The sequence below is a fragment of the Giraffa tippelskirchi genome, chromosome 12 (genome assembly GCF_054371585.1).
Source record: "Giraffa tippelskirchi isolate mGirTip1 chromosome 12, T2T-mGirTip1v1.2.pri, whole genome shotgun sequence".
Classification (NCBI taxonomy): domain Eukaryota; kingdom Metazoa; phylum Chordata; class Mammalia; order Artiodactyla; family Giraffidae; genus Giraffa; species Giraffa tippelskirchi.
The window spans coordinates 10,991,223-11,009,766 of record NC_137286.1 but is presented as its reverse complement, the minus strand read 5'-3'; the positions used below and the strand labels follow the sequence as shown (position 1 = coordinate 11,009,766).

The 18,544-nt window shown below is 47.5% G+C and overlaps 1 protein-coding gene across 2 annotated transcripts; it reads left to right on the top strand.

The window, feature by feature from the left end:
• Positions 1-9,323: 9,323 nt before the first annotated feature.
• On the top strand, positions 9,324-14,970 carry LOC145530606 (uncharacterized). 2 transcript variants are annotated; one of them, XM_081552169.1, is made up of 6 exons: positions 9,324-9,397; positions 10,255-10,404; positions 11,317-11,445; positions 13,262-13,291; positions 14,106-14,267; positions 14,740-14,970. In XM_081552169.1, the coding sequence occupies exons 2-6, from the start codon at positions 10,281-10,283 to the stop codon at positions 14,820-14,822; spliced, it is 528 nt and encodes a 175-aa protein (XP_081408295.1). In that variant the 5' UTR covers positions 9,324-9,397; positions 10,255-10,280; the 3' UTR covers positions 14,823-14,970. The 2 variants fall into 2 exon arrangements, with proteins under 2 accessions (XP_081408295.1, XP_081408297.1); XM_081552171.1 differs by having other exon boundaries at positions 10,237-10,404.
• Positions 14,971-18,544: the final 3,574 nt, after the last annotated feature.

Genomic DNA, 18,544 nt, shown 5'->3' with positions numbered 1-18,544 from the left:
GGGTGTATCCCTTTAGCTCTAACTTTTGTATTCTGTTGCCTGTGCTTAGTCATGCTGGCTTGCACCTTTGTAAAAGAACGTTTCCTGTAGCCTGAAACACACAGGACAGCCCATTGTCAAGGTTCTGACTGGATGGTAGAAGACTTCTTCATTAAAAAGTTGCAGAACAGAGAATAACACTTGTTTAGTTGGAGGTTTATAGGAACATTGTGACCAGACCTACGGGAATAGTGCCAAGAACAAAGGCACCAAGGAGACTCCAACGATCAGCCACATCCCCTCCCCTCTCAGTATAAAAGAAGCCTGAATTCTAACTGTGGGAAGATGATTTTTTGGGACACTTGACTGCCGTCTTCTCAGTCTGTTGGTTTTCTGAATAAAGTCTCTTTTCATTGCCCCAACAACCTGTCTCTCAATTTATTGACCCTTCATGTGGCAAGTAATATGAGCTTAGATTCCATACAGGTGCAGTGTTGGTGGGCAGTTTGAGGAAAGCACAGATATAATGGCATTAAGGGACCTGTGGTCAGTGACAGAAATGACCATGTTTCAGTGCTCTTTCAATGTACCTGTATAGCTCATCTCACCGAGAGCTGGAATTTATTATCCCTCTCTGAACCCGGGCTGGCCTTCTGGAGGAAAACAAACACAGAGACCTAACGGAGGAGTCAGTTCTTTTCTTCCAGACAAGGTTCAGGAATGAGCCCAGCTAAGGTCCACAAAGCCAGCCCACTGCTGACTGCAGGTGTAGGAGGGAGCCCAGCTGAGACCAGGAAAACCACATGCCTAAACTACTGACCCAGTGAATCAGGAGCTAAATAAATACTTGGGCGGGGGAGCGTTTGTTACCCACCAATAGCTAACCGATAGCATGAAACAATGTGTGTAATCCATTGAGAGATCAAGCTTTATGACATGGAGGACAGAGAAGGCAGACGTTAATTGTAATTGTAGTTATCTGGGAAGACTGCTTGGAGTAGGTGTTGCTTTATTTAAGGCTTATGTAGTTATAAGTAATAGAATCTTGGTTATCACTGGCTCAAAGTTCAAGAGACTTTACTGGCTTGCCAAACTGAATGATAAAAAGGTCATTTGGCTTCAGGCAAAGAGTGATTTAGCAGCTCAACACTGAATCCAAGGGGCTGTTTTTTCCTATCCCTCCTCTCTGTGTTACCCAATGCAGGATCGTGTGCCCAAGGCACAATGAGCTTAAACAAACCAAAATGGAGTTTGGGGATTATGGCAGGGCCATGCAAAGGGAATGGGTGGCTCCGGCCCAAAAAAACCCCAAAAGGTTTCAGTTTTAAAAGCCAGGTGAGGGAAGGCATCCCTGAGCGTGTGATTAGCTCTTGTACAGTTCTCTGATTGGTTTATAGTGAGCTAATAGGGCAGTTAACATTATCAGTTCTTAGGTGCCAGTAGGTCTATGGGCTACATGCTCATGGTCATCAAGCAATTAATCTCTTCCATTTGGTGGTGGATTTTAGCAGCTGAAAACCTCAGGAAATATGCATGAGATACTATTGTGTATTTCAGAGAGGAACTTTTGTTGTTGTTTAGTCACTAAATCACATCCAATGCTTTGGACATGAACTGTGGCCCACCAGTCTCCTCTGTCCATGGGATTTCCCAGGCAAGAATACTGGAGGGGTTGACACTTCCTTCTTCAGGGGATCTTCTCAACTCAGGGGTCGAACCAGCATCTCCTGCATTGGGAGGTGGATTATTTGTCACTGAGCCACCAGGGAAGCACTCAGAGAGGAGCTACGGTAGAGGCTATGGGGGTGGGGTCTGCCCCGGGGAGGCCCCATAGAGTCCTGCTGGGTTACATCTGCTTTCTGAGGTATCAGCTCCATCCTATGGCTGCCACACATAGTTGAGTAGAGGCCTGTTTGCATGCTCTGGAGGTTACCTGTTTCTTTCTTCTGGTCTTCCCCCTAAAAAGTATCATTTCATGAACCTTCTGCTGATAAGTAAGGAAACTTCCTTCCCAAATATCTCTGATAAATGTTCCTATAAGTATCCTAAACGGAGTCATCTATTTATTCCTAAACCGGTTACTTTAGCCCAAAGGATGGGATATGATGATTGGTTTCACTCATTCTGGGATCACGTTTGGAGGCTGGCAGGAGCTCTCAGGCCTCTGACAAGCCCAGGGTCAAGGCAGGGACTTCAGCACCCAAAAGAGAAGTAAGTTCCTGTTTCAAAGAGAACAGGGACACAGGACACTTGTGTGGCCAAAGACAGTGACTGTGCCCTACAGACAAGACGAGGTTTGTCCTCTGATAAAGGACCGGTCCTTGTGGGAAAACTGGAGCAGCCTCCTAGCCAGGCTTGTTGTGTCTTTCTCTGCCTTTTTAAATACTCCCTACTTCTTCAGTGAATAGGGAAGAGCCTTATGGATTGAAAGGTAGGCCATCAGCAGGGTTTGTTTTTTTTTTTAATAAATTTATTTATTTTAGTTGGGGGCTAATTACTTTACAATATTGTAGTAGTTTTTGCCATACATTGACATGAATCAGCCATGGGTTTACATGTGTTCCCCTTCCTGGACCCCCCTCCCACCTCCCTCCCCATCCCATCCCTCTGGGTCTTCCCATTGCCCCAGCCCTGAGCATTTGTCTCATGCATCGAACATGGAATGGTGTTCTGTTTCACATATGATAATATACATGTTTCAATGCTATCGTCCCAGAACGTCCCACCCTCACCTTCTCCCTCAGAGTCCATAAGACTGTTCTATGTATCTGTGTCTCTTATTCTGTCTCGCATATAGGGTTATCGTTACCATCTTTTAAATTCCATATATATGCATTAGTATACTGTATTGGTGTTTTTCTTTCTGGCTTACTTCACTCTGTATAATGGGCTCCAGATTCATCCATCTCAATAGGACCGATTCAAACGTATTTTTTTTAATGGCTGAGTAGTATTCCACTGTGTATATGTACCACAGCTTCCTTATCCATTTGTCTGCTGATGGACATCTAGGTTGTTTCCATGTCCTGGCTATTGTAAACAGTGCTGCGATGAACACTGGGGTACACGCGTCTCTTTCAATTCTGGTTTCCTCGGTGTATATGCCCAGCAGTGGGATTGCTGGGTCATATGGCAGTTCTATTCCCAGTTTTTTAAGGAATCTCCACACTGTTCTCCATAGTGGCTGTACTAGTTTGCATTCCCACCAACAGTGTAAGAGGGTTCCCTTTTCTCCACACCCTCTCCAGTATTTATTGCTTGTAGACTTTTGGATAGCAGCCATTCTGACTGGTGTGTAATGATACCTCATAGTGGTTTTGATTTGCATTTCTCTAATAATGAGTGATGTTGAGCATCTTTTCATGTGTTTGTTAGCCATCTGTATGTCTTCTTTGGAGAAATGTCTGTTTAGTTCTTTGGCCCATTTTTTGATTGGGTCGTTTATTTTTCTGGAATTCAGCTGCAGAAGTTGCTTGTATATTTTTGAGATTAATTGTTTGTCTGTTGCTTCGTTTGCTATTATTTTCTCCCATTCTGAAGGCTGTCTTTTCACCTTGCTTATAGTTTGCTTTGTTGTGCAAAAGCTTTTAATTTTAATTAGGTCCCATTTGTTTATTTTTGCTTTTATTTCCAATATTCTGGGAGGTGGGTCATGGAGGATCCTGCTGTGATTTATGTTGGAGAGTGTTTTGCCTATGTTTTCCTCTAGGAGTTTTATAGTTTCTGGTCTTACGTTTAGATCTTTAACCCATTTTGAGTTTATTTTTGTGTATGGTGTTAGGAAGTGTTCTAGTTTCATTCTTTTACAAGTGGTTGACCAGTTTTCCCAGCACCACTTGTTAAAGAGATTGTCTTTTCTCCATTGTATATTCTTGCCTCCTTTGTCGAAGATAAGGTGTCCATAGGTGCGTGGGTTTATTTCTGGGCTTTCTATTTTGTTCCATTGATCTGTATTTCTATCTTTGTGCCAGTACCATACTGTCTTGATGACTGTGGCTTTGTAGTAGAGCCTGAAGTCAGGCATGTTGATTCCTCCAGTTCCATTCTTCTTTCTCAAGATTGCTTTGGCTATTCGAGGTTTCTTATATTTCCATACAAATTGTGAAATGATTTGTTCTAGTTCTGTGAAAAATACCATTGGTAGCTTGATAGGGATTGCATTGAATCTATAGATTGCTTTGGGTAGTATACTCATTTTCACTATATTAATTCTTCCAATCCATGAACACGGTGTATTTCTCCATCTGTTTGTGTCCTCTTTGATTTCTTTCATCAGTGTTTTATAGTTTTCTATATATAAGTCTTTTGTTTCTTTAGGTAGATATATTCCTAAGTATTTTATTCTTTTTGTTGCAATGGTGAGTGGTATTGTTTCCTTAATTTCTCTTTCTGTTTTCTCATTATTGGAGTATAGGAATGCAAGGGATTTCTGTGTGTTAATTTTATATCCTGCAACTTTACTATATTCATTGATTAGCTCTAGTAATTTTCTGGTAGAATCTTTAGGGTTTTCTATGTAGAGGATCATGTCATCTGCAAACAGTGAGAGTTTTACTTCTTCTTTTCCTATCTGTATTCCTTTTATTTCTTTTTCCACTCTGATTGCTGTGGCCAAAACTTCCAGAACTATGTTGAACAGTAGTGGTGAAAGTGGGCATCCTTGCCTTGTTCCTGACTTTAGGGGAAATGCTTTCAATTTTTCACCATTGAGGCATCAGCAGAGTTTTGTCTTTTTATGTTTATTTTTTATTTTTAATCAATCTTTATTGGAGTGCAGTTGCTTTACAATATTGCGTTAGTTTCTCAGTTCAGTGTCTCAGTTGTGTCTGACTCTTTGCGACCCCATGGACTGCAGCATGCCAGGCTTCCCTGTCCATCACCAACTCCTGGAGCTTGCTCCAATTCATGTCCATTGAGTTGGTGACAGTTTCCACTGTACAGCAAAATGAATCAGCCATACATATACATATATCTCCTTCCTTTCAGACTTCCTTCCCATTTAGGTCACCAAAGAGCATTAAGTAGACTTCCCTGTGCTATACAGTCGGTTTTCATTAGTTATCTATTTTATACATAGTATCAGCATTACTGAGTCCAAGCTTGCTTTGCTCACCCAGGACAGGCAAATAAACTGGAGATGAGGTGTTGAGGCAAGGAATACGATTTTATTCTGAAAGCTAGCAGACCGAGAAAATGGCAGACTAATGTCTCAAAATAATCATCAAATGGGTCGGGATGCCAGTTTCTTTTACAGAACATAGAGGAGGAGGACACGGTGAGGATGTAAAATAAAAAGGCCATTAATCTTGCAAATATCTCCTGGAATGATCAGTTTGGGGGAGGGTATATGTTAATTTCTTCTTTCTTGCAGCCATTCATTCACAGGTGGACAGGGTCATGTTGTCATCCTGATCAAAGGCACTTAGTTAGGTTTTACGTTCAGGCAGAAGAACAGGGTTCTCCGCGGCAGGACATTGAGTATGCACACTATCCTTTCAGTGAACAGAAGCAATGGGAAGTAAAAATTAAAGAAACAGATACAACAAACACAAGATTTTATTCTTCCCTGTAACATCAATAGTGTATATGTATCAATCTCAACGTCCCAATGCCTCCCACCACCCCCTTGTCTTTTTACTTTTAATTTTACAAAATGGGGTTGTATTACTTGCTAATGAAAACTGACATTTTACTGCAAATGAATTATCAAAGTTGCAGCATGTTGATAATGGGGGAGGCTGTGCATGTGGCCGGGGCAGGGGATATAGGAGAAACCTCTGCTATGAACCTCAGTTTTGTTCAGAAACTAAAACTACTCTAGGAAATAAGGTCTATTAAAAATTACCTAGTAAAAATTCACCTAATAATATATTCATTCTAATAACAAATTCACACCTGAGAAATATTAATCATTGATAAATGCATTCTGCTCTTAACAATCTAAATGACTCCAGACTAGGCTAAAGTTGATTTGGATCCAACAACCATCCTCTCGCATTATCACTGTCTCTGACTCCCATTTCCAGAAATAAGTGCTGCTGCAATTGTTAAGTACTTTCAACGCCCTTTTAAAGTGACTTCTGGGACTTCCCTGGTGGTCCAGGGGTTAATTCTCCGTTCTTCCACTGCAGAGGGAGCAGGTTCATTCCCTGGTTGGGGAACAGATCCTGCTTGTAGCAAGGTGTGGCCAAAAGAAAAAATTTGTTAAGTAAATATAAAGCAACTTCTCTTGATGGATGATAGATAGATAAGTAGATGGACGTGAGATAGAGCTATAGAGATAGATAACTTCAGAGAAAACATTTAATGTAATCCTCTTATATGCCTTTTTACCGATAGAGTTTTGTTTTGACTCACACATATTGTTGTGCAGCTGGCCTTTTCCTGTTCTACAGGTCTTTCCTGTTATTTTTATTTTTTTTGTTTTTGTTTTTTTTTGGTACTGAAACCCGGGAACGAACCTGTTATTTCTAGTTACTGTTTGGCATTCCATGATAATCATATACCATATAATATTTATCTATTTTACTAATACTTGTGTAGCTGGATCTTAAAAAAAAAAACTTCCCTACTTCAGAAGAATCTCAACGGAAACTTCAAAGCTGAACACAGTGGGAGATAGGGACCCCCACTTCTAAGAGAGCTGCTGGCCCTGCCCCTTTGGGCTAACAATTCTGTGACTATTAGCCCTTAAGTTCCCATATCCTGTCTGTCTATGGGAGGGCTTGGGATTCATTGGAAACGATGCTTTAAAAGGAATTCCTTCAACCAATGTGTGCTGAGTGCCCACTCGTGCTGAGTGCTGTGACACGTGGCCTAACGAGACAGAGACATCCATCCTTGTGGAGCTTTGATGGGGGCCTGGAGCTGTCTAAGCTTTTTTTGGTCCTGTTCTTGGAGCCCCTGGGACAGGCAGCGTAAGAACTTTTGAGACCTGTGATTGTTGGGTCCAGGGCTGATCGTCCACAGCGAGTGGGCAGTGGAGGAGAGACTGGCCTGTTGGAGTTAGGTGGTATGAGGAAACCGTGTTCCTGAGGGTCATACAGGGGCTTGGAGAGGCGATGGGGCACGAGCTGTCTTCAAAAGACTCAGCCAAGAGGGTGCTCACCTAGGTGTGGAGACCCAGGAAGAAATGGATGCAGCAGGGGCAGAAGCAGGGAAAGAAAAAGGGTCCAGAGAACTCAGGTAAAGAACAAAATGAGAGGGCCCCATGCAAAGTCAGCAAAGACTCATCAGCTCATCTGTGAAATGGGGACAGTAGTATCTCTTCACGGGGTGGTTGTGAGGATTAAAATGCTTAACACCTGAGATCACAGTGCTTGGCCCAGAATAAGAGTCTGGCCCAGAAATATCCCTATGTAGGAGCACTCTGCTGATGTTATGTCAATCTGTCTTTGGCACCCTCTGGTGGGAGACATTCAAACTCCCAGCTCTTTGTAGGCTCTTGGACCCAGCTGTCAGCTGGGTTCACTTACCCACAAGGTCCTTGACAAGGGGAAGCTTCCCCAGGCTGGACACCCCCACCTCTGCTCTCCACCACTGCCCTCCAGCAATGTGCCCATCCTGGGTTCCCCTCCACCTCTGGGCAGTGCTGATGACAGTTCTCTTCCAGCTCTGCCTGCCTGGTTCCACATTTGGTCCATGGGAAATTGTCAGGAGCTCTAAAGGGGCAGCTCCCCCCACCCACCCTCCCACCCACCCTCAGAGCAGTCCCCTTCCTTTCTCAGGAAGGCCTGCCCCCCAGTGTCCTGCCTTAAGCCTTTGTAGACCCAAGTGAGACAAATGTCGTTGCTTCCCTCAAATTCCAAGGGATTCTCGTCAAGCTTTCCAAGAGGGTCCCACTGAAGTCCAGCCAGGGAACCACTTGCCCTCCCGTCACCCTTGGGACTTGGAGGAAAGCACTAGCCACCAAGCCTCTCTAGTTCTCTCTTACTCCTTCTCCCTTTCCTCTCCAATCTCAACTCACTAATTCATTGTTCTACTTCTTTGAAAACTAGTTTTCTCATTTCTTATCATAGTGTTCCAGCAGAGGTTACAAAGTCAAGGTTCTTGGCACAAGATTGACACGTTCCCTGTCTTTGAACCCCAGTTGAAACAGCAATGAACGTTCAATCAATCCCAAGTAAATTATGCATTTAATATTTATATGTGTTAAAAATATAAATCCATGCCTGGGAATCCATGTGTGTGTGCTCAGTGTCCAACTCTCTGACCCTATGGACCGTAGCCCCCCAGGTTCCTCTGTCCATGGAATCTTCCAGGCAAGAATACTAGAGCAGGTTGCCATTTCCTCCTCCAGGGGATCTTCCCAACCCAGGAATCAAACCTGTGTCTCTTGCATCTCTTGCATTGGCAGTCAGATTCTTTACCACTAGTGCCACCTGGGAAGTCTCATGCCTGGGACTAATCAACCCTCAATTCTGAAGGGTGACTACCTGTGAGGAGGCAGAGAAAGGAGGGACATGAGAAGGGATTCTCAGGTCACGTAAATTGTATCTGTAACATTGGAAGTACTGAGCTAAGGGGTGGATGAAGAAGTGTTTGTTTTTACTATCTGTAGCTTTTTGGATCCCTGAAAAGATGTCATGTTCTGTATTTCATGTTCTATAATATTTCATATTATATATTTATATTTTAAGAGTAAGGTAAAAAAGAGGAGAGCAATTGTCTACAACTCTTTTAACAATTTGCAGTAAAGGCAGCAGAGAAATTAAATGGCACTTGGTAAGCTCTTGGGAGCAGGAAGTGGTTAGAAAGTTGATCTCTGTAATAACAGTTGGTCCTTTGCGGAAGCGTTCTCAAATGCAAGTTCATGTGCCCCAGGCAGAGGGAGGCCAAACAAACCCAAACTTTGGAGTTTGAAGCAGAGAAAGGTATATGGCAGAGCAGCGCAAGGAGAGCAAGTGGCTTCTGCCCCCCAAAACTTAAACTCCGTGAACGGTTCAGTGAAGTATTTTTAAAGGCCAGGTGAGGGAGGGGTGGCCAGGGTATATGATCAGCTCCTGCACAATTCTCTGATTCATTGATGGGGGTCAACCCTTAGGCACCAGTAAGTGTGGGGGCTACGAGCTCAGGATCATCCAGTAGTTAATTTCTTCCATTTGGTGGTGGTTTTCGCATTTGAAAAATTCAGGAAATTAGCATCAGCTACTGTTATCTTGGAACTTCGGAGAAGAGGTAAAGCAGAGGACATGGGGGAGGGGTGTCCTGGAAGCATCCAAAGGGTTCTGTGGGGTTACCAAGAGAGGAGAAAACTGGGTGTGGCTTTCGTTTTCCCGAGAAAATGAAAGCTATCTCATTGGCTACCTACATTTCATGAGAAGCTGCTGTAAACATCCTGCTTCAGATCTTCCCTGAACACAGCCAAGCTCGAGATAATCAGGGCAGGTCCACGTCTTCAGAAAGTCTGCTCCGTTGGGTAAGACAGGGAGGGGTGGGCAGGGGCTGCTCCTTCCTGTGGCCCCCACCCTCGGGGAGCTGGTGGGCTCGGTGACTGAAGGGGAGACCCCTGTGGATCCACTGGGAGAACTGTCTCATGTTTCTCATCTGGGCAGCTGCAGTCAGAGAAGCTGGATCTCCAGAGGGAAGGGACTTAAACCTCCACGTGTCCCTGGGCTCTCGGACTCTGGGAGCAGTGAGCCTTGTCCATGCCCGAGTGACCTCAAGTCTTGAGGCTGGGTAGGGGTGAGATGGGCAGGCGAAGAGACAAGCAATAGGAGGAAGCAAATCAGAGGCATTCCAAGCCCATGCTTTGGAAGCCCCTAGACCCGTATCAGTTCCTGTGCACTTTGCCAAGCAAAGCTGTGTGACCTTGGATGAGTCACTTACCCTTTCTGTGCCAAGGTTTTCTCATCATAAAATGGGGATGATAATCTCATTCTTCTCGTTGAGTTAGTGAGGAGAGGGCATGAGAACAAGAACTTGACCAACTTGACCCGTGGCATATGCCTTTAAAACGTGATTGGTTCTGATTTCCTAATTCTGGCACCTTTTAAATGGCTCCATGGAGGTTTAAGGGCATTCTAGAAACATGAGTTTTGGGAGGAGGGAAGCAGACCACCTCAGGAAGTAAAATCTCCTTCCACCTCCCCCATCTGTCTTCCCTTCACTCTGTCACCCCAACACCGTATCTTTGGGCCCTTCCTAAGCCCGCCTTCTCCACAAGCTCAGAGCAGCCTCTCTACCCGCTGGAGCCCCTTGAGATTTTTCAGGGCAGTGGGTATGTCCCCAGTTCTGGTTTCCCTATCCCCCATCCAGGCTCCACTCCTTCGGCAGGTTTGGTGCTGGTCAGTTTCCGTGCCATGGAATTCACCAAGGCTGCCCTCTTAGCCTCTAACCTGGCTTCCAAGATACTGTCTGCAGGGAGCCTGGCCAAAGTGGGTGGGGCAGCTTCCAGCAGCATCTTGGCAGGACTTCCTTCCCTGGGTGAGTGTTCCTGGTAGGGACTGGTTGGGGGTCGGGTGTGGGGGTGCTAGGGAGTGCATGGGGTCCTGCCCTAGGAGGCTTGGGTGGGGAGAGTGGCATCACCCTCAGTCCATCTCCCTCCCCTGTCCTTCCCCTTGGGTATCTGCCCTGGCTTTCTGTCTGAGAAGGGCCAGAGGGACGCAGGACTCTGACATGGGGGACATAGGGGAGGTGGAGTGGTAGTACAGGGGATCTGGGTCCCTTGCCTCTCCCGTCTAGACTAAGGGACCCTGCGGCTGGGACCCATTCTCTGGCTCTCATTTCCCCAGGGATACACCCCTAGAATTCAACTCCTTTATGTTTTTACCCCAGTGACCAGCCAGCCTTTTGTAAGTTTGTCCTGCTAGATTTCAAATCCAGACCATTGATTTGAACACAATTCTTCAATTCAGGTCCATTTCCTTCTTGCAAGCCCCATCTTTGGTTTTATTTAATTAGTGTCGCTTTGTATCTTGCCTTTTGCCTGCAATTCCCCCTCCCCAAGTCAATCTTTCTAATATGTTGAACGTGCATCAGTTTTTCATCTACATTTTTGCAAAATAGGTGTTGTCTTTTGTTTGCATGTGTTTTAATTTACATATAGAAGAGTGTGTGGAATATCTCATTTTATTGCTATTCCCCCCTACCCTGCCCTGAGAACTTTGTTTTTGAGATCCATCAGGGTCGATAGGTGAGCCTGTGTCCCTTGCTTCCAATTGCTGCACAAAGTGCTCCCGTGTGCACCCGCCATTATTCACCTTTCTGTGCCCTGGGGTGGACCCCCGGGACCCCTCTACTTCTGCCAATGCAAATAGTACAAGATGGAATTGGGGGTGGGACAGGGCTGCCTGACCTCTGACGTCTGACTCCTGTGCATTCACCCTCTGTTCTCAGGGCTCACTCTGCCATCCAGCACTGCCCTGGCGGGGGCCACGTCTACCCTGGGATCCTTGGTGGGGTCACTGAAAGGCTCCTTCCTGCTTGGATCCCCTGCTGTGGCCCTGAGCACTTTGCCAGTAGGAGGTAACTAGCCCTGGATGATACATACTCCTCCTTGGACTCCCACTCAGCACGGGAGTGGGGCAAGAAAGTTAGGACCTTGGCCACAGCTGGTAATTCTTCCTTTTGATCAGAAATGAGAGGACTCCTCAGCGTGTGAGAAGCAATTCATAAGATGAAATAATCAGAACAGCTACATTTTATCAAATGCTGTGCGATATCCTAAGCTTAGCATTTGACATTTGGCAATTCATTTAATTCCCATAACAACCCCAGAGAAAGATGATATGGCCTCTTATTTATAAGTGAAGGAACCGTTGTCCAAGGGCCCTGGCCTGGGACGTGGGGTGGGAGGCTGCATCTGAGCCTGGGACAGGAAGTAGAACAGAAATGCAGGGGCCCAGGCCTGGGAGGAAGCCTCGGGGCAGGGTAGGTTCTGAAAAGCCCAGAAGGGCCAGGCCCCTCTCCCCGAGGGTGATCACTGGGTGAGCCCAGCAGACAGGCCATCAGACACACAGCACCCTCTCCCCTGGACTGTCTGTGCTTCGGGGCCCAGGTACGCCAAGCTGCCGGCCAGCCTGTCATCCTCTCTCCTCCCAAACAGTAACACTGAGCCTCAGACACTCTAATTGGCTCTTGATTCTTGAGTCTCCGGTTCCATACCCCAGCCAGGGGGCTTACTGGTCACTTTATTGTTGTTGTTTAATCACTCAGTCATGTCTGACTCTTTTGCAACCCATGGCCTGGAGCCCACCAAGCTCCTCTGTCCATGGGATTTTCCAGGCAAGCATATGGAAGTGGGTTGCCATTTCCTTCTCCAAGGTATCTTCCCAACCCAGGGATTGAACCCACATCTCCTGCATTGGCAGGCAGATTCCTTACCACTAAGCCACCAGGGAAGCTCTACTGGTCACTTAGGGTTTGATTTTCATACCCTCTTATTTCTTTACTTCCTAAACTGCCACCCCAAAGCTCTCTTCTTGGGAGGCTGGTTGAGCCCACTCCTGCACACCTTGCTGTTTTTAGAACTCCTGGTCTCCACTGGCCCCAGAGATTGCAGTCTTGGCTTCTGTGGCTGCCACAGACTAAGATCTCTCAGGGAGTGCCAGGAACTCTCAATTTCAGGGAACCATGGTCCTGTGCTGTGAGTGGTTCCAGCCACAGGGAAGCAAGGATGGTTCTGATTGGGAGAGTCTGGGGCAGCCTTCCAGAGGAGGAGGCAACAGGTGTGGCCTTGAAGAACAGGAGCATTCAAGGTGTTCCAGCACTGTTCTCAAGTAGCACCCAAGCATTCAACAGTATTTGCCCAGACTTCAGTCGAGTCCTGCAAAATGAAACAGGTCTCTCTATGTGAGGATTTACTGCTGTCTGAAGAGCTTTTCCTGGATGATAAGAGAAGATCATATAATGCCCCCCACTTCCACCCTCATGGACTTCCCTGGTGGCTCAGATGGTAAAGAATCTGCCTGTAATGCAGGAGACCTGGGTTCAAGCCCTGAGTCAGAAAATACCCTGGAGAAGGGAATGGCTTCCCACTCCAGTATTCTTGCCTGGAGATTTCCATGGACAGAGGAGCCTGGTGGGCTATAGTCCAAGGGGTTGCAAAGAGTCGGACACAACTGAGTGACTAACGTTTTCACTCCACACTCATAAAATACTCACCCTCTTTCAGATGAACTAACATCAGGGCCCACTTCTCTGTGTGAAGCAGGCAGGCTCCTTCCTTCCTGTGTTTCCCAGCCTGGGGCAGCCCCCTCCCTATAGGTGGACTGTGGGCTCATGGAGTGGAGGGATGGTGGCCAGTGTGGGTCCACTCACAGAATGTTCTTTTGGTTTCCAGTCAAGGCTGCTGCAGCTGTGGTGGGCGGAGGTGAGTCTCTGCAGGGCCAGGCTTGCCCTTGTCTGTCCCCAGGCCCTGGGACTTGGGGAGCAACTGACCTTGTACCTGCCCCAGCCTGCCCCAGGCCTCCTGTCCGTGGTGGGGGAGGAGGTGCTGGAATGAGAAATGAGGAGTTTCCATGGAAGCTCATGTGAAGGCAGCCCCAACAGGGACCCAGGTTTCTTGCAGACCCTTCACCGTGTGACCCTGGATGTGGCTTTGAAATCCTCTGAGCTCAGCTTTCCTCGTGAAAAACAGGCCAACACTGCTCTTTGAGGGTTACCGTGAGGATTATGTAGGATGACACGTGCACGGTTTGGACCCATGAGATGCACTGAGGAGAAGCCCAGTGGCTCTGGCTTCCCAGGGCTCTGCAGTGATGCCGTGGAGGCCCAGAGTTGGGATTCAAGCGGGGCTCAGAATGTGTTCCTTGCTTTATGCTGGGCCCTTGGTAAGAGTTGCTTAAAGATTTCCTCAGCAAAGACAGGAAGCTTGCAAATGTCCCCCTCCCCCTCCCCAGTTCCAGCGTCTTACTAAGGCAGAAACTGAGGCCTTTCCAGAGGAAGGTCCTGCTGAGAGCTAGCACCGTGTCCCCGTGTCCCCGGAGACCCCCAGCCCTTCCCTCCACTTTCCCCATCAGCTGGGGCTTCCCTGGACTCCTGACTGCTGGCCATGCTGCCTGGAGTCTCTCCCAAGCCCAGACAACCTTCTCCAAACCTCCCAAAGCCTCCTAAGCTTGATGTCATGTGTGCATTTGGAGGGAGGTATCCACTACCCCCTCATCCTAGCTCTTCTCCCTGTACAGCTTCCGCCGTGGGGGCTGTGCCCATGGTGCTGGGCGCGGTGGGCTTCACCAGTGCAGGAATCACCGCCTCCTCCTTAGCGGCTAAGATGATGTCAATATCTGCCATTGCCAATGGGGGCGGAGTTGCTGCTGGCAGCCTGGTGGCCACGCTCCAGTCCGTGGGTAAGTGTCCTCCAGCTTGCTTGTAGCGCTGAGGGAGAAGGGCAGGAGCCTCAGCACCTCTGGCCCTGACCTCAGCCCCAGTGAGCCCCAGTCTGCCTGTCCCTTGGTATTGCTTCCATGGTCCCTCTCTCTCTCTGGGTTTCTCTGAAGCAGATATAGGAAGAAGGGAAGATGCTCTGGCCTGCAGCTGTGTTGGGATCAGGCTGACTCTGCCCAAAGCAGATTTTCTGGGTTAGCTGGGGCATCTCTGTCCCACCTGGGGTTCAGCTTTCTTCCCTGGAGAGGGAGGCAGCTCCTGGCTCTTGATTTATCACTGGAGTTCATGCCTTTGAGTACCTGCCTGCAGCAGCACTCCCACAAACAGAGATCCTTGGGGGCTGGGAAAACAGAAGAGGGTTCTGGGTGGTATCTCTGGGCCTGATGCCCCCCAGCCTGCCCACCCTACTCTACTCACCCTCTGCTTCTCCCCCAGGCGCAAGCGGACTCTGCCTGTCATCCAAACTCCTGCTGGGCTTGGCTGGGTCCACCTTCGTGTCCAAACTGGTGGGCCTGTAACAGTTCCCTGTCGCTCCCTCGGCAGAGAAGAGGACCAGGTGGGGCCCTGCCCGCCAGCCTGATGCAGTGAGGGACGCAGTCCTGGGGTGACAAGTGCCAAACGCTGCACCCCCAGAGGAAAATGAGAAATAAAAACGAGTTGATGTCACGCGTCTGGGTCCCTTCCTTCTTGCTGGCCTGAAGTCAGGTGGGGGGAAGGCTCACCACTCTTAGAGTGACATGGTGTTTGGGTGCCCAGAGCTGGACTGAGTCTAAACATGAAGACTGGAGGCTCCCCTTGCCTGGCTTAGGGCTGTGTGTGACCCCAGGGGAGTCACCTCCACTCTGGGTCTGCATTTACCCTTCTCTATATGGGGAGTTCATTTAAATAAACTCAAAGGTCTCAGCTAGGGTGGGTGTTAGGCACAGTTCCCATGCAAAGTCAGGAATTGAATGGAAGGGAGCTTCCTCTTTGGAGCTTCATTTGCAGGCACCCTACCCATGGCTGTTTCCTAAGTGGCCTGCCTCAGGCTCAGAAAGCGAGGGTCTCAGGATGTCACCGCTTCCTTCCGAAGTCAAAGTCCAGTGTCTTGGCTTTTTTTTCCCCCAACAGCTAGAAAGGAAACCTGGTTTGTCGGCGGGGGGGGGGGGGGGGGGGGGGGGCCGGGGCCTGGGGGGGGGGGGCCCGGGGCCTGACTTCCCAGCTAGTGGCGCTGGTGGTAAAGAACCTGCCTGGCAATACAGGAGACGTAAGAGATGCGGGTTCAATTCCTGGCTTGGGAAGATACCCCTGGAGGAGGAAATGGCAAACCACTCCAGGATTCTTGCTGGGAAATCCCATGGACAGAGAAGCCTGGCAGGCTACAGTCCATAGGGTTACAAAGAGTTATTTTCAACTGAAGTGACTTAGCACGCCCACATTGATCTTTCTGCTTCAGGGCCTTGGTCCCTAATTCCCCTTCTAACCCCAGTATAAGGCCTTTTAGAAACTCCTTATCAGCAGGATGGGTTCCATTCCAAAACATCAGGAAATTCACTTAGGGGTTGATTCAGTCCTCCTTTCCACAAAATCTTTGAGCATGTGCTGTAGGAGAGGCACTGGGCTTGGTGCTAGGGAATTTGGCCTTCCCGGGGCAGCACTCCTAGTTGGCTGGGTGGATGGACCACCAGGCATTGGTCCATTGATGTTGGCTTCTGGTGACACCAGACGCCAGCCCAGGGATCTGGGCATGCCCAGAAGGAAGGCACAGAACAGTACCATCTTAGTCCTTCCAGGCTGCTGTAACAAAAATACTATAAAATGGGCAGCTTATAAACAACAGAAATTTATCTCTCATAGTGCTAGAGGCTGGGAAATCAGAGATCTAGGCTACAGCAGATTTAGGTTCCTAGGTGACTGACTTTTCCCTGGGTCCTCACATGATGAAAGGGGCAGAAGAGCGCTCTGTGGCCTCTTTTATAAGGACATTGTCAGCTTAAAAAAGTCACAACCTAAAAGTTGAGAGTTGTGTTTTACTTGGTGGGAATTTTTAGGACTTCAAGCCCAGAAGACAGCATCTCAAGTAACCCTGAGAGAACTTCCCTGAGAAGGTGAGGGGCTGCTGCTGCTGCTAAGTCGCTTCAGTCGTGTCCGACTCTGTGCGACCCCATGGACTGCAGCCTACCAGGCTCCTCCGTCCATGGGATTTTCCAGGCAAGAGTACTGGAGTGGGTTGCCATTGCCTTCTCCGGGAGAGAAGATGACAGTAACATAATTTAGGAGGCGAAAATCACAGAGACCTGGGGCTCCACTTTGCAGTTCCAAGAAAGTTGAATCTTAAGGTGTCAGTGAATAGAGGGAAAAGGAGGCAACTTTGCCCTGAGGACCCCCAGAGCCTTGGACATTGGAGTGCTGTGTGCTACTGCAGGTTGGCGATAAGGTGGACTGGCAGCAAGAAGGCTGGCTGGAAGTCTGTTTAGGAAGCAGCAGGCCCCCAGGTAGTCCCCTCTGGCAGACTCCCGGAAGTTTCGTTTTGGTGAGGTGGGGTCTCTGGGCCAGGAGGCACTGGGAGCTTCAAACTGAGAGTGAGAGTCTCCAGACAAGGGTTGAGACACTCAGTCTTCCTCACTGACAGGAACTGAGAATGCTGTAGCTAGCCTACAACATCCAGAACAGAGAGGGGAAGATTCTTCTTGGGAATCTGACCAGCCCAAGAAAAGAAATTGCTCATGTTCTGATATCTGGAAGGAGACGCCTGTTGAAAGGTTCACCCAGACCTCATACGGTCTCCAAGTTGACAAGAGCCACTCCTGTGGCAAAGCCTGTCATGGTGTTGCCAAATTCCTGACTCCTTGTCCACTGGTGCTGAATAGACAGAAAAACATGATCCAAAAGGATACATTCACCTCAATGTTCATTGCAGCATGGCTTAAAGGCCAAGACATGGAAGCAACCTAAGTGTCCATTGACAGAGGAATGGATAAAGAAGATGTGGTACATATATACTCAGCCACTAAAAATTATGAAATAATGTCATTTGCAGCAACACAGATGGACCTAGAGATTGTCATACTGAGTGAAGTAAGCTAGAGAAGGAGAAATATCGTATGACATCTCTTATACGTGGAAACTGAAAAGAAATTATACAAATGAACTTATTTACAAAACAGAAAGAGACTCACAGAGAACAAACTTATGGTTGCCAGTGGGAAAGGTTGAGGGAAAGGGATAGTTAGGGAGTCTGGGATGGACATGTACACACTGCTATATTTAAAATGGATAACCAACAAGGATCTACCGTATAGCACATGGAACTCTGCTCAAGGTTATACGGCAGCCTGGATAGGGAGGGAGTTTGGGGGAGAATAGATACATGTATATGTAAGGCTGAGTCCCTTCACTGTTCACCTGAAACTATCACAACATGGCTAATCAGCTATATCGCAATTTTTAAAAAAGGAAATACAAAGATAGAGTTTGGAGGAAATCAAAAGATGGCTTTATTCCTCTACCTGTCAAGGGGAGAACACAGCAGGCTATTGCCTCAAGAACTGTGCCCTCCTCCTAGGGGAATTTAAAGAAGTTATGTAAAATTTAAATTTAAAGAAGTTATGTATAAAGAAAGCTGAGTGCCGAAGAATTGATACTTTTGAACTGTGGTGTTGGATAAGATTCTTGAGAGTCCCTTTGGCTGCAAGGAGATCCAACCTGTCCATCCTAAAGGAGATCAGTCCTGAATATTCATTGGAAGGACTGATGTTGAAGGACTGATGTTGATGTCCAATACTTTGGCCACCTGATGTGAAGAGCTGACTCATTTGAAAAGACCCTGATGCTGGGAAAGATTGAAGGCGGGAAGAGAAGGGGACAACAGAGGATAAGATGGTTAGATGGCATCACTGACTCAACGGACATGAATTTGAGTCAACTCCAGGAGTTGGTGATGGACAGGGGGGCCTGGCATGCTGCAGTGCATGGGGTCGCAAAGAGTCAGACACGACTGAGCGACTGAAATGAACCGAACTGATGTAGCTTGGGTCTTGTGGTTTTAGGGTAAACGATTGGCTCAAAGTAATGAATGTCTTGCATAGTTCTTCCTGAATTATTTCAAAACAGTCACAGCTGGTATCAGGCAGCCTAGTAATTGGATCCATTTATCTCTGGGCTATTGATCTTCAATCTTCTTTCTGAAATGCAAACAGCTATAAGGGGTGATTTGCTATAAGAGAGTGCAAAGAGAGCAAATACCAAGTACAGGATATAA